Source organism: Malania oleifera, chromosome 9, assembly GCF_029873635.1.
Source record: "Malania oleifera isolate guangnan ecotype guangnan chromosome 9, ASM2987363v1, whole genome shotgun sequence".
NCBI lineage: Eukaryota > Viridiplantae > Streptophyta > Magnoliopsida > Santalales > Ximeniaceae > Malania > Malania oleifera.
In genome coordinates, this window is record NC_080425.1 from 71,584,460 (window position 1) to 71,600,878 (window position 16,419).

The window sequence follows — 16,419 nt, forward strand, 5'->3', positions numbered from 1 at the left end:
CAGTTACTAACTTTCGTTAATAAATTAACCATGCAATCAACAAAGAGCCATGCAAATATACCTTTCCAGAATACAAAATATCAAATTGTCCTCCAGTGCCTGTAGAAGGAATCTTTCCCCATGCCAACGCATCCAGGCTCCCCTGGAGGTTATCAACTCGTCCAAGCTTAGCAGCTTTGATAAAGGTAGCACCAGGACTCTGCAATAGATTCCACCACGTGAATACAATGATGAAGGCTACATATATACCTAGTTCTAACATGCAAAATTCCGAAATAATAAATAAGAAAGAAAAATGTCCATAGAATTTACAGAAAAGCATGCTTGCACAAAGGGTGAAGTGCCACATGTTTCTTCTCTTTGCCGTGCCAACCCTTTCGAATTTAAGCCAACAAACTCTCCTGAAGCCGATAGACAGTTTGCAACAAGAAGCAAATGCTCAGGAAGTATAGTTTTTCCGACATCAGATATCGCAGACTTCAAATTCTGATTTTGAAATTGAAAAAAAGTTAGTTCAAAATAAGTAAAATCTATACTAAAATTTCCCATGACATGTCATTAAGTATTCATATTCAGTCAAAATAAACTACAGTTCGCAAAACTCACAGTGAGAAAACATTTCCATGCGGCATCTATTCCATATGTGGAAAAGACTCCATGAATATCATCAGGATGACTTCGCTCCCAATCTATCATATCCGCTATTTTAAGACAATTATTCAAAAGGACATTCCATAATTTCAATCTACCACAGTTCTCAGACATGTAAACCCGCAGATAGAGTTCACCAAGAGAACTTTTATTAGATTTTGGCACTTGTGGCCTGTCATTCCATAAGATTTCCACCTTCTTGATCTCCGCAAAACCTAAAAATGACGGGAAAAAAAAAGAATTTTGGAAAAAGAAAGAAATTTGTTCGAAGAATGTGAAGCACATCCTTATGGATTGGAGGGGGAAAAAAAATAATTGAAAGCAAGCCCACAATTTCATACAAAAATAAATAAATAATTGAACATAGAACATACAGCCATAAAATCTTTTTTTCTTTCAGAAAAAGTATTGATACTGTTCATGTACAGTTTTGGAAGTACTTTTCTTCCTTTTAAAGCAAAATTAATCTTTATTTTTATAAACATTGCACATACCTTGGACAGTACTAGCAAAATGATGCATTTACTAATAAATAAAGAAGTAAAGACAATGAGGTAAGAACTGGCTATACATAACAGCATTAGAACATAACTTCATGACATTGGCAGCATTTCAACAAAAGCATATAAATTTTCAAAAATGAAAGAAGAAATGCTGACAGTGACAAAATGATTAACCAGAAAGTGCAAAACATCTGTGGAACTACTTGACCTCATTGATACACATGGGCATGCAACAACACTTACGCACATATACAAAGAAATGAATCAGCAAAAATGGAAATTGGAAATCATGATGAAACCTTCTATACCAAATAGTGAAATGAGATGGAAACAATATAATAAGAACCTTTTACAACTGTCCCAAGAAGTACTGGTATCAACAAGTCTCTAACAGTTTCCAACTGTATGCAGTAACTCTTGGAAGAATTTTCAACCATTGCGATGGTAATGCAAAAGGTACCATCATTTTCCCCATCTGTCTCAGCTTCAGAACAGCCCCTGCCATTTGATTAGCTAGATTAAATGATAGGACACACTAGATCTCCAGGCAAGATTTAACAGTGAATGTATGGCTAAGACATGTCTCAGCAATCAAGAGATGCCATGTTAAACAATTGTAACATATAGCATAATACATCCCTTTGGAGGCCATTTGATCCAAGCAGACAGTGTCAACTGAAGTAACTTCTAGAAACCTATAGAGTTGACTAAATTACACACAACAAATTGCTATCATGTTTCATAGTGAGTTAATCTCTTTATATCTGGACATTTTAGAAACAGAAAATTGAAATTTATGAAGCTAAAGAACTGATCCCAAATTAAATCAACAGATGAAAGCTGATCTCTGAAAATACAATCTGTTGAAATATCATGTGTCATGCATGCTTGTTTAAGTTATTATATTTCAATTAGTTTTAAGTTTTGATGGGTTCCAAAACACGTTATTGTATGTGTTGAATAACTTGAATTGCTCCTTTAAGTTATATGATATTGAACTTGCATGCTACATAGTTTAATTAGATTCTTTGTTAGGCGTACCATAAGACAGTCTATCAGACGGAGTTTTTTCCCGTTTTATTATTAAAAATAAATAAAATATTAAATAATACTCTGATTGGCAAAAATTTTCCCAAACTAACGCTCACGTAATCTCGCAGCTTGATGCTGTGAGATTTAAAGTGATGGGATGCTGGGAAATTGACGCGTGACACGGAGGGGAGCAAATCTCGCAGCTCCAAGCTGCGAGATTTAAAGGGAGCAGCCGGCGGGAAGGTGACACGTGGCAGGGGCTGAAGCAAATCTCGCAGCTTGGAGCTGCGAGATTTAAAGGGAAGGTGTTTAGCAAAGAAGCGAAGCTCGTGGATTTTTTTTTTTCAAAAAAAAAAATTTGTTCTGCAGGGGGGAGCTAGACATTCTCTCGCCAGCCGAGGAGGAAGGCTTGGCGAGAAGCACGTGTCCATGTGCATGCATCACTTGGACTGCAGCACTTCGGGTTTCAAATTCTCTTTGTCGCTGCCCGGGCCGTCCCATCGCCATCTCCATGTGTTTATATTATAAACACAGACGGATGGAAAACCCAAGTCTGAAACAATCAAGTCCTTGTGTTTATATGAGAAAAATAGTGTTTTGCATCTCTGCAGCTTCTGGTTTTGTGAGCTTCTTGTTCTGCAATGGCCGTTTGAATTTTTAGCCGTAAATGTGATATATCCGAGAACAGCATTGGCTTGATCAAGAGGAAAGCTCATCGCATGTTTTTATTTGAACAGGTAACTATGCAACCTTCTCTTTGAATCTTGCATTTGATAGCTTTTCTTTTATCAGCAGTAAAAGGACACTGCAATATTGCCTATCAACTGTTTGACAAAAGTTTCAGGAATGAAGCCCGTGCACAACTTTCTGTTCTGAGAGCTCATCTTTAATTCATCGCCCGAATGGATGAGCAAGACCTAGTTTCATCCAAGCTCAAAAGCCATAGACTTGAAGAAGATCGGGACAGGTGAAGCAATCTGCCACTGCCAATCATTCATCACGTATTCTCATTCCTCGAAACCATAGATGTGATCAGAGTTAGTGCAGTGTGTAGAAAATGGAGGTACTTGTGGGTTTCAGTGCCTTATTTTTATTTCAATATCCACACCATTTGGGCAAAAGCAGTGTTCAGATGGTCTCCGCAAACTGTTAATGAGAATTTCAAGAATTTTGTGAACTGGGTTTTGCTGTCCCTGGGTATTGTCATATTCACGCTTCTTTGCTAAACACCGTTCCTTTAAATCTCGCAGCTCCAAGCTGCGAGATTTGCTCCTGCCACGCGTCACCTTCTCGCTGGCTGCTCCCTTCCGTTCCATGCGTCAATTTCCCAGCGGCCCATCAGTTTAAATCTCACAACATCAAGCTGCGAGATTACGTGAGTATTAGATTGGGAAAATTTTTCCCAATCAGAGTATTATTTAATATTTTATTTATTTTTAATAATAAAACGGGAAAAAACTCCTATCAGACGTCTTGCACATGACTGCATGTTGTTACGTATTTATCTAGTTTAGAAGGGAGGGGACTAATAAGTTAGCATAAGAAACTAGGACTAGATTAGCAACATGGAATATGGGGACACTTACAAGAAAAAGTATGGAAATAGTGGAAATAATGTATAGAAGAAAAATTAAGTTAATCTCCCTTCAAGAGACAAAATGGGTAGGGGAGAAAGCTATAGAAATTGAAAAATCAAGATTTAAACTTCGCTACACTAGAAAAGAGAAACATAAAAATGAGGTGGGAATTATTGCAGACAAAGACGTAAAAGATAATGTAGTAGAAGTTAAAAGAATAGGGGTTAGGATCATTAAAATCAGGACACTCTAGGATTGGAGATTAATAAATGTCATTACGGCATATTCTCCCCAAATAGGCTTAACAGAAAATCTTAAAAGATAATTTTGGGAAGATATGGATAGTATTTTACAAGGGATACAACGTCTAAAAGACATTCATAGGAGCTGATTTAAATGGACACATTGGAAAGGACAATATAAACAGTGAGAAGATACATGGAGGCCATGGATATGGAGATAAAAATGAGGCCAATGATGCAATTTTAGATTTTGCCATGTTTTACGATTTGGTTATATTGAATACTTGCTTTATAAAAAGAGAAGAACACTTAATAACTTTCAAGAGGGAGCTTAATAAAAGCCAAATAGATTTCTTCTCAACTAGGAATGAGGATCGTCTATCTTGTAAGGTTTGTAAATTTATATCAGGTGAAAGTTTGACTATACAACATAGAGCCCCAATATTAGATATAGTAACATAAATCAACACAAAAGTACTAGGTGCTAGAGCTTCACGGGAGAAAATATAGTAAAATTCAAAGATAAAATTATCAAAGAGAGTAATTAGATAGTAGGGGGTATAGTAGATGCAAATACTTTTTGAATAAAATGACTAACTCTATCATAAGGATAACAAAAGAGATTTTAGGTGAATCTAAAGGAAAATACTCAAGTAGTAAAGAAAGTTGGTGGTGGGATCAAGAAGTCTAGAAAGCTGTTAAGAAAAAAAGAAATTGGCATAAAGAGACGAGAAAAATGCAAAAAATACTATTTGTGAAGCTAAACACAGAGCTTATGATACTTTATGCACTAAACTAGATACAAAAGAAGGAGAAAGAGACATTTATAAACTTGCTAGAGTAAGAGAAAGCAAATGCAAAGATTTAGGTGATATAAAATGTATAAAGGACGCGAATGATAATGACTTAACTAGAGAAGAAAACATAAAAGAGAGGTGGCGAAGATACTTTGATAAGTTGTCTAATGAAAACCAAAATGAAATATTGAACTTGGAAGTGAGAAATAAGGAGAAGACTAAAAATAGGAGATTAATTCACAAAATTAGAGTCCTTGAAATTAAGATTGCGAAGATTGAAAGTAACAAATAAGGAGAAGACTAAAAATAGGAGATTAATTCACAAAGTTAGAGTCCTTGAAATTAAGATTGCATTAAAAAAGATGAAAAGTGGGAAATCTATATGACCAAATAACAATTGAAGTTTGGAACTGTTTCGGGGATAAAGAAAATATTTGGTTAACTAATCTATTCAGCATTATTATAAAAACCATGAAAATGCTGAAGGAATGGAGGAAAAGCCCGTCAATATCTTCATAGAAAAACAAAGGCGATATTCAAAATTGTGATAACTATCGTGGAATTAAGATTATGGGTCATACGATGAAATTATGCGAAAGGGTAATTGAACAACGAATAAGACTAGAAATGAGGATTCCATAAAAGTAATTTTGTTTTATGTGTGGGGGATCAACAACAGAAGCTTATCTTTTAAGAAGTTTAATGAAAATGTTTAGGGAAAATAAAAGGGACTTGCATATGGTTTTTTATTGAACTAGAGAAAGCATCTGATATAGTAGCTCGGGAAGTTCTTTGGTTTGCTTAGAAAAGAAAGGGGCTATGCAGCAGATACACTATGATCATTAAGGATATATATAACAGAGTAGTGACTAACGTTAGGACTATAGAAGGGAAATCTAGAAACTTCCCAATCTAAATAGGTGTACATCAAGGTTCTACTTTGAGTTCTTATCTTTTTACTTTATGAACTTACTAGGAATATACAAAATGAGTACCTTTGGTGTATGTTGTTTGTAGATGATATTGTGTTGATTGATGAAAGTAGGAGTGGAGTGGAGTGGAATCTAAGTTAGAACTTTGGAGAACTGCATTAGAATCTAAAAGTTTTAGGATAAGTAAGAATAAGATAGAAAATATGAAATTGAATTTCAGCAATGTAAAGAGCAGTAGTGGAGGGAAGAATAAACTTGATAATCAATAAATTAACAGCATTAATAGATTTTGATATCTTGGAACTATTATGCAAGTGGAAGGGGAAATTGAAGAAGAAGTAATACATAGAATTAAAATCGGTTGGGAAAAATGGAGGAATCCGTCATGCGTATTGTTTGATCTTAAATACCCTTAGAATTAAAAGGAAATTTCTATAGGATGATTATAACGCCGGCCATGCTTTATGGTGCAAAATGTTGGGCAACTAAGAAACATGTACAAAAAGTGAAAATTTGTGAAATACGAATATTAACATGAATGAGTGACATAACCTTAAAAGATAAAATAAGAAACAAGCATATATGCAATAATTTAGGTATAACACTGGTCGAAGACAAGACAGGGAGGGGCGGCTTAGATCGTTTGGGCATTTGAAACACATGCCTAGTAAAACACTTATGAGTTAGTTATTGTCTTTGACATGAAAAGGGGTAGGGATAGGCCTAAATAACTTGGACTGAGGTAGTGAGGAAGGATTTAATAGACCTTAATCTAATATAGGAAAATGCTTTCAATCAGATGAATTGGCGAAAAAGGATTCATTTAGCTTACCCCACCAAGTGAGACTTAAGGCTTAGTGTTGTTGTACCAAGCACTTACCAACTTGTCTAATGACTTTTCTAATTCCTGAACATATTACACATTGCGGATTATCTAAATAAGGCTTTTTGAACTTAGAATATGTATTTCATTTAATTTCAAAACTCTAAGCAATCCACCATGAATATCTATTTTATTCAACAAAGATTTTTCTTGAATAAGTTGACATGACCATATCTTGAAATATATCTTGTGGAAATATTAAATTTTTGAATATGGATTTCCAATTAATCTAAGCATGATCGTATTGTCAATTTAGGTTACTCCTTTTGGAAAGAATTCAAATAAGTTGACTTTCAAAGATCTTGAAACAAATGGAGATTTTCTCACAAAGGAATAATACCTCTTCCATTATCTTTCTCGATTGTAGTAGCTCCCCAGTTGTGTTTAAATCATTCATCCACACTTATTTGAATTTTGAATTTGCATTCAATGGGTAATCATATGCTAATTGATTCTATGATATTAAAGACTGTGATTGATCTAAAAACGACCGAGAAGCATCTATCTCCATATGTACTGGAATCTCTTCACAAACAAGGGACACACAAAAGTGATCTGAGCTTGCTGGAATTTATCCGAAAAAAGAAAGAAAATTCAAGAGACCCTTTAGATTGTTCTACACAAGTGTTTTTGTAGGCTTTTTAATTGATCGACCCAAAATGAGTTCTTGAAAGAGCTTGGTTGGTTTAGCAAAAGTAGAGTCTATGGACTTTTGGGCCTTCAACATATTGGGAGGAATATAACAATGTGTTCCAAGTTTTGTTTGGCTTCTTTAAGCCATTAGTAGCTCGTTAGTCCAATTGAGTTGTATACCCAAAATATTTGTCCTATGCTTGTAGCTATTTTGGGTTGTCCCCTCTAGTTTTAATACAAAGTTTGTCCACGTGCAATTTGCATGAGCGATTGTAATATCATTCAATATAGTGGAAATCTCAATATTTTACTTGAGTGGACATAGGTCAAGCTTACTGAGCCACTGTAAGTCTTGCTGTTGTTTGAGATTGTTTGCTTACTTGGGTGAATATTTATTTGCTTCTGCGCAATAAATTTGCTTGATAGTTGTTTCCATTTATTGTTGAGAAAAGGTTTTAACCACCCAATTCACCCCCCCTCTTGGATGCCTCTAACTAGACCAACAATTTATATTAATGCGGTTAGCACTCTTGCCTATACCTTAGATCAGATCCATATCGCATGCGTGCCAAGCACTGGATCATGGTCTTAAATTTCCACAAAATTGTCGAAATTTCCGATTTCCGTCACCCTCGAAATCGAAATGGCAATCGATTTCCGTATTGCATAATTTCCGTCGAAATCTCAACGAATCATCCGAAATTTATCGAAATCTTGAAATTTTAGCGAAACTTGTCGAAATTTTAACTATACGCTGAAATTTCGTCAAAATTCAAATGAGAAATTTAGGAGTGAATTGAAATTTCTATATTAATTTATTTTATTTATTTTATCGAAACAAAAGATTATTACAAGTTTTTTGAAATTATATGAAAAAATAAACCTACGGTAACATTTTATTTAACCATTCATGTCTAAATTATGATTATTTGTATAATAAATAATATTAAAATGATTTATGAATTTCATTTGTATTAACTGAATATGTTTAATGTATATCATCTTACAAATATGTTTAATGCACATACTATTTTACAACTTTTCCACCTCATACAAAACATAGATGTATTTAATTTGTAATATATTAGTCCTAAAACTTATATTATTATGTTTGTTAACCATTTCTAAAGTTTCACAAAGAATTCCATGCTTCACTACTAATTTTTGTTGTTTTTTCAAATCGAAATCTAAATCAAAATTTCCGTCGAAATTTCCATACTTTCGGAGGTTCGAAATTTGAGTCGAAATCGAAATTTAAGACCTTGCATTGGATCAATAAACATAGGCGTCCTTTGTTTGCTGGCTATGTGTAACCAATTGATGTGAAAATAAAAAAATAAAAAAAGATTATTATGAATGGTCCTCGTATTCTTGATAAGTTTGAATGAGTACTCAATTATTCCCTTGGACTTCAAATCAAACAATATAAGAATGACACATTTACAAGTAAATCTAAGTAAACCCATGAGACAATAAAGAAATATGCGATGGGAAGTTCTAAAATAATTGGCACTCTAGGCCATCCCTCAAACTTGACTTAGATAATGGTAAATCTATTGATAGCAAAATATATCGTGGCCCCATTGGATCTATGTTATATTTAAGTCATTTGTCTACTAGTAGACCTAATATAGAGTACAGTTCTTGTTGTGCTCGCTTTGAGTCGAACCCTAAAGAATCTCATCTTCCTATTGTGAAACATATTCTTAGATATTTACTTGGTACATTAGATTTGAGTTATGGTATTTGAAATTTACGGAATTTAATCTTTTCGGATACTTTGAGGTTTACATAGCTAGTCGTAATAGTAATAGAAAAAGTACCACTAGCCCCAGTGGTACTTGTCAGTTTCTTGGCTTGTGCTTGATTTCTTAGTACAGCAGAAAACAAAATTATGTTGCTCTAAGAACAACTAAAGCTGAATATGTAGTTGCTCGAAGTTGTGCTTGAATTTTGTTGATGATAAATCAATTGCATGATTATGGTTTAGATTTCAAATATGTTCCAATTCTTTGCAATAATACTAGTGCTATACGTTTATCTAAAAACCCTAGTAATCAATCATGCACCAAACACATTGATATTAGACACCAATTTCTTGTGTGAACATGTTATGTGAACATTGAAAAACAATTGGCTGATATTTTTATTAAGGCTTCACTTGAAGAACTCTTAGAGTGAGCTTGGTATGTGTACCTTAAATGATTGAACGTTTGTTGCATACATCTAAAATATAGAAAATTACACTCATAATCTACATGATTGAGGAAATTTCTACATTACAAATAAAATTGAAATTCCCTAATAGCTAGTATGCATGCTCTAAAATTTTCACAAAATTCTTCCTAAAGAATTTGGGAAATATTTTCAAAAAAAATCTTCCGTTTTTTTTTTTTTTTTTGGAAATTTCGTTTTACACATATTTTTGAACAAAAAGGTTAGGAGCTTATTTTGCCTACTACCAATAAGGGAAGAAATTTCTTTTAAATTTTAAATCTCTTTTTTGGTGGTGTGTCCAGTTAACCTTGGCTGTTTTAACCAACAGTTTTTTTTTTTTTTTTTTTTTCTGTGTTTAGTGAGAGTTATTCTTAGCAAGGGCTCCTATGTGCGTCTATCCCCTTCACTCTCGAAAACCCTAATCTTAATCCCTCTCCATGCAAATTTCCCTCAGCTTTGTCCAATCTTGTTTGCAATCTTTTGTGCTTTTGGTTGTTTGATAGGACCAAAAATTTGTAAAGGATGAAATCTTATCGCTCACAACCTCGTCTGTCCATCAGAAACTCATCTAAAAGATTAGGAGATGACCCAATAAATGTCCTAGACAAAGAATCTTTAAAAGCATCTCTAAAAACCCTAAGGAACAAAGAATGCACTAGTCAACAAGAGTGCCCCCGGCAATGTTTGAAGGTTAGAGTACTCCGATCCCTACTCCTCACTATTCTTGTGTGTGACGGTCTCGGCCCAACTTTGATGAGATATTGTCCACTTTGGTCCACTAGTTTCACAATTTTTTCCTATAAAAGACACCTCACATATTTGGAGCCCAAACCATCCTTATAAGCCCAAGATCTCCTTAGTACATGCCCAATGTGGGATCATCGCAAGCTCTCCCGTTCAATCTCTGATGCCCTCATCACAGACACCCACATCTTTGTCTCGGATCCACCCACGTGACAGTACCTCCATGGTGGCTCTAATACCAAATGTAACGGTCTTGGTCTAACTCTAGTGAAGTATTGTCCGTTTTCGTCCACTAGCCTCACGGTCTTGTCCCATAAGGGACGCTTCACGTAACTGAAGCACAAACCATCCTTATAAGTCAAGATCTCCCTAATAGACATTCGATGTGGATCTTGACTATGTTGTCAACCTCCTCCCTATTCATTAGTGATTTTGTAAGCAGAATTCTATATGAATAATTCTTCAATTCACATATGTACATCCCAATCTTTTATAATACAATCAACTAATCTAAATAAGGAAATAATCTCCCTATGGAATAAAATACAGTAAAATAAAATCTCCTAAGTTTATCCACCTTCCTAATTTATTCACTATTCACAAAGATACTTGGGATTTTAACACTCCCCCTCAAGTTGGATCATAGATATTAATCATCTCCAACTTGCTAATGAGATCGTCAAAGTTCTGTCGTCCCAGCCCTTTAGTGAAGATATTTGCAGTTTGTTCCTTGGTAGGTACATAAGTCATACAAATAGTTCCTTCTTCAATTTTTTCTTTGATAAAGTGTCTGTCCACTTCCAAATGTTTAATCCTGTCATTTTGAATTGGATTGAGAGAGATACAGATGGCTGCCTTGTTGTCACAATAGAGTTTGATAGGAAATTCCACCGGGACCTATAGTTCTTCCAAGAGTTTCTGTAACCACAGTCCTTCACATATTCCTTGAGCAACTGCTCTGAACTCAGCTTCAGCACTACTACGAGCCACTACATTTTGTTTTTTACTTCTCCAAGTTACCAGATTTCCCCAAACGAATGTGCAATAACCTGTGGTGGACCTTCTATCTTCCACTGATCCTGCCCAATCTGCATCTGTAAAGATCTCTACTTTCTAGTTTTCACATTTCTTGAAGAAGAGTCCTTTGCCCCAAAGAGCCCTTGAGATATTGAAGGATCTTATACACAACATCTAAGTGGGCTTCTTTTGGTGAATGCATATGTTGGCTTACTACACTGACTGCAAATCCAATATCTGGTCTAGTATGTCATAGGTAGATTAGATTACCAACCAATCTTTGATACCTCTCCTATTCAACTGGTATCCCACAATCTTCAACCCTCTTTATTGCTTCAATCGGGGTTTCACTGGGTTTGCATCCAAGCATGCCGGTTTCAATTAGGAGATCAGTAAAATTCTTTCGCTGAGAAACACTAATTCCCTTTTTCGTTCTAGCAACTTCCATGCCCAAGAAGTACCGCATTTGTCCCAAGTCTTTAACTTCAAATTCAGTAGCTAGAACCCTCTTCAATCTGTCCATCTCTACCGTATCATCCCAAGTTAGGATTATATCACCAACATATACTATTAGAATTGTTCTCTTGCCCTTTTTAGACTGTTGGAAGAACAGGGTGTGATTTGATTGCCCTTGTCGATATCCTTGGTTCTTTATTACTTTTGCAAATCTGTTGAACCATGCTCCGGGAGATTGTTTAAGTCCATACAGGGACTTCTTGAGTTTACACACTGTTTTATTCACCTTTCCTGCTAAATCCTGAGGGAATAGTCATGTAAACTTCTTCTTCTAACTCACCATTTAGAAATGCATTCTAAATGTCAAGTTGTTATAGTGGCCAATCTAAGTTGGTTGCTAAGGATAGGAGGACCCGAACTGTATTCAAGTTTGCCATTGGTGCAAATGTCTCCATATAGTCAATGTCACAAGTCTGTGTAAAACCTTTTACAACAAGTTTGGCTTTATAGCGTTCAATTGTCCCATCATATTTATGTTACACTATGAAGACCCATTTACAACCAACTGGCTTCTTCCCTTTCGGCAAATTCATAACTCCCAAGTTCCATTTTTTTCTAGAGCCCACATTTCCTTCATGATCGCCTCCCTCCATTTAGGTATTTCCAGGGCTTCCTGAATGTTCTTCAGAACTCTCGTCCTGTCAAGGTTAGAGACAAAAGCACAATACCATGCAGACAAACTTTTATAAGACATGCATTTAGACCAAGGATATTAAGTACATGAACTGGTTTGTTTTTTGATTGCAATAGGTAAATTGATGTCTTTAGGTACAGGATTATCATACAGGAGCTCTATTACCGGTTCAGGATTGGGTGTGGACTCATGGTTATTCGGAGCCATCACTAATTCCAACGCTCTTGGTGCCTCAGGTATGAGATTCTCCCCGTTCTTTGTGTTCGAATTTCTTGAGTAAACAAGCATATCTGCATTGTTTTGTTTTCCTATATCTCCCCCTGAGATTAAGCGTTCTTTTGTGTTCGGCAGGTCAGGAAGTCAAGCAACGGAAAACTCAATAGATAGATTAGGGAATGAAGCAATGGGAGGCTCAATAGATGGTACGGGTTCAGATGGTACATATTTAGTAGTAAAGAAGTCAACGAACCGATCTTCACTCCATTTCTCCCCCTAAAGAGAGGTCTTGGGGAAATAAGGAGTGGTTTCAAACAATGTGACATCCAGGGTAACAAACGTCCTTTTTGAGACAAGATCATAGCATTTGTATCCTTTCTGGGTAGGGGAGTAACCGATGAAAACACATTTAACAGCACGAGGATCCAATTTATCCCGATGGCGAGCATGAACATGAATAAATGCAGTGCAACCAAAAATTTTTAGCGGAAGACTAGAGGGAAGGCGAGAGGTAGGAATAAATTCCTAACCTCAATGATAGGTCTCTCCCTCTATCCTATGAACATAATACCCTTACTAACATAACTCTAGTACATACTAATATGCTAAACGACCAAATAATCATTAACACTCCCCCTCAGTGTTTTAAAAGGCATTCTTAAGGCACGCCTTGAAGCGTTTTGGACATAAAACACCCTAAGGCGTAACTTAAAAAGTGAAACTCCTCAAATGCGTTCGCCTCAGGGTCGGGTCTAATGTGTACACCTTAAGACCAAAAGGTGTGACTTTTACGCCTTATGTAGAAATGCTACACCTTTTGGAAGCAGACCAAATAATATGAAAAATATTCAAAAAAAAAAAAAGAAAAGATACATTAGGGCTTGGAGAGCATCAACCCCCCCCCCCTTTTTCGATGACTGAAGGACTTGCACACAGCGTTTCCTTCTTCCTAGTTGTCGTCTCTGTTTGACAACTCCCTCCAGCCTCTTGTTTCTCTCCAGCGACCCCTTCCAACCTCTCGTCTCTCTCCGACAACCCCCTACGGCTTCTCATCTCTCTCCGGCGACCCCCTATAGCCTCTGTGACCTTGTCTCACTTTGGTGACCTCCTCTAGTGATTGTTGCTCTTTGCTTCGAGGTCTCTTCTCCAACTAATTTGACTATCACTCTCTCTCTTTCTCTCTTCAGCCTTGTTCGTCTTAGGAGACTCTCTACCAATCAATCTTAAATTTGTCTTTTTCTCTTCTATTTGTTATGTTTATTTAAGAGTTTAAACTTTAAAGCATGAAAATGCTGTCCATTTTGTGATATTATGGCTCATGCTTATCTTTTAACATGCATTATTTGAGTTTGTTAGCTAAAATTGGTCTATATGATACTTAAGAATTATGTTTTTTTATTTTTTTCTCCATTATTCTAATTTTTTCTCTTTTTTATACTATATAAATTTACTTTATTAATTAATTATCTAAAAAAATATAGTCCAAAAAAACTTACGCCTCAGCGCCTTGAGGCTTAAACCTTGCCTCGTGGAGGGTAAAATGTCTTGCATTATGCTTATGCCTTCACCTCTTAAAACATTGCTCCCCCTCAAGATAGAGCATATATATCATATGCTCATAGCTTATTACAAATGAATTCCACACAAACACCTCCCAAAGCTTTAGTGAATAAATCAGCAAGCCGAAAATTAGACTACATACGAGTGGTTGTAATGAGCTTCTGTACAAGTTTCCCTCGAAAAAAGCGGCAATCAACTTCAATGTGCCTTGTCCTCTCATAGAAGACCGGGTTGGAGGCAATATGAAATAGTAGCTTGATTATCACACATCAACTCCATATGATGAGAATGTGGAAAACCTAGTTCTTCCAACATGTTCTTCAACCAAACGAGTTCACATATAGTGGGAGCCATAGCCCTATACTCTAACTCAGTATTTGATCTAGCCACCACAATTTGTTTCTTACTCTTCCAAGAAACTAAATTGCAACCAACAAAGACGTAGTACCCGATTGTGGATCCTCAGTCAAAAGGTGACCTAGCCCAATCTACATCTTTATATCCTTGAAAATGAGAGTAATCCCAATCGTGATATAAGAGACCTCTCCTTGGTGCACCTTTGAGATATCTCAAGAAAAAGTGAATTACTATATCCCAATGACTTGTTCTTGGAGAATCGAGAAACAAACTCACAACACTTGTTACAAAAGATATATCAGGTTGAGTGACTATGAGATAATTCAACTCTTCAACAAGTCTCTGATACGGTCCTGAGTTAGGCAACAAAACACCCATATCTGGCACTAACTTACTATTGGGATCCATGGGTGTATCAATATGTTTGGACCCCAACAATCCATGCTCATCTAAAAGATCAAGAACATACTTTCTCTGTGACAAGACCATTCCCATATGAGATCTTGATACTTTAAAGGTCTCAAATTCTTGGTATGAAATATAGTGTGTAGGAAAAGATTTAGATCCCGGATGCTCTGATCATCATCTCTAATAATAACAATATCATCCACATACACAATAAGAAAAATCTTGCCAAATGGAGTATGACGATAAAGTATAGAGTCATCTAATGCACACAAGCCAAACTCAAGTACGACAACACTGAATCAACCAAACCATGCTCTTGGAGACTATTTTAAACCATATAATGATTTCTTGAGCCGACAAACTAAGCCTAACTCCCCTGAGGGACAAAACCAAGTGATTGCTCCATATAGACCTCCGCTTGCATATCACCATGTAGGATAGCATTCTTCACATCTAATTGATGTAAAGGCCAATGGCAAGTAGTGACCAAGAAGATAAACAAACATACTAAAGCAAGTTTAGCAACTGGATAGAATGTGTTTGAATAATCCAAACCGTACACTTAAGTATATCCCTTAGTAACAAGGCGGGCCTTCAATCGAGTCACGAAACCATTTGGATTGACCTTCATAGTATACACCCAGTGACAACCAACCACAAAATTATCAAAAGGTAGAGGTACCAACTCCAAAGTATCACAATCCTAAAGTGCATGCATCTCTTCAATCATTGCATTCCTCCACTCAGAATGGGAAAGGGCTTTAGAAATAGATTTTGGAAGAGCACCAGAAGACAAAGTAGTAACAAAGCAATAATATAAGGATAACAAGAAATCATAACAAAAAAAATTAAAGATAGGATGTTGGGTACAACTACCTTTAACTTTTTGAATAGCAATGGGAGGATCAACATCTTGTGAAATAGGATCATTTGATGAGGGAAGTAATGGAGTAGAAGCGGAAGCTATAGGAGGCTCTCCTCCCTTGAGTCACCATGTGTATACCTACAAATTGGGATGATCCAAGCGATGAGAAGGACTCAAACTGGATGAAGATGCGTGAGGATTGGGCACAATATTAGGTTAGGATTTGGAAGGCAACGCAGATGAAGAAACTCATCAATAGAACTTAAGGAATCAGAGTAATATGGTGTAGACTCATCAACAGAGACAAAGAATCAACATAAAGTAGGGCTACAACATTGATATCCCTTTTGAGTATAGGAATACCCTATAAAAATACATTTGATAGCATAAGGACCCAACTTATCTGTTCCTGGAGTTAACTGATGGACAAAATACAAACAATCGAATATATAAGGGAGGGAGAACGAAGGAACTTGAGGGAAGATAACTGAATGTGGGATTTTACCACCAAAGACAGAGGATGGAATTTTATTGATGAGAGAACAAACAATGAGCACGACATCACTCCAAAAAACTTTGGGGACATTCATTTGACACAGCAGAGTACCAGTGACTTTGAGAATATGTTTGTTTTT

At 36.0% G+C, this 16,419-nt stretch overlaps 1 protein-coding gene across 7 annotated transcripts in view; it reads right to left on the reverse strand.

Annotated features, from left to right (window-relative positions):
* LOC131164645 (DNA-directed RNA polymerase IV subunit 1) overlaps positions 1–16,419 on the reverse strand; it is a 108,487-nt gene that overhangs the window by 24,059 nt on the left and 68,009 nt on the right. For all 7 annotated transcript variants that reach the window (XR_009139304.1, XM_058121991.1, XM_058121993.1 and 4 more), the window contains 4 exons: positions 1,501–1,652; positions 607–866; positions 313–486; positions 62–199 (listed from right to left, as the gene is read on the reverse strand). Coding sequence is in view for 6 of the 7 variants with exons in the window: in XM_058121991.1 (XP_057977974.1) it covers positions 62–199; positions 313–486; positions 607–866; positions 1,501–1,652 (724 nt within the window). In the remaining variant the exon portion in view is untranslated. The remainder of the gene's footprint in view (positions 1–61; positions 200–312; positions 487–606; positions 867–1,500; positions 1,653–16,419) is intronic.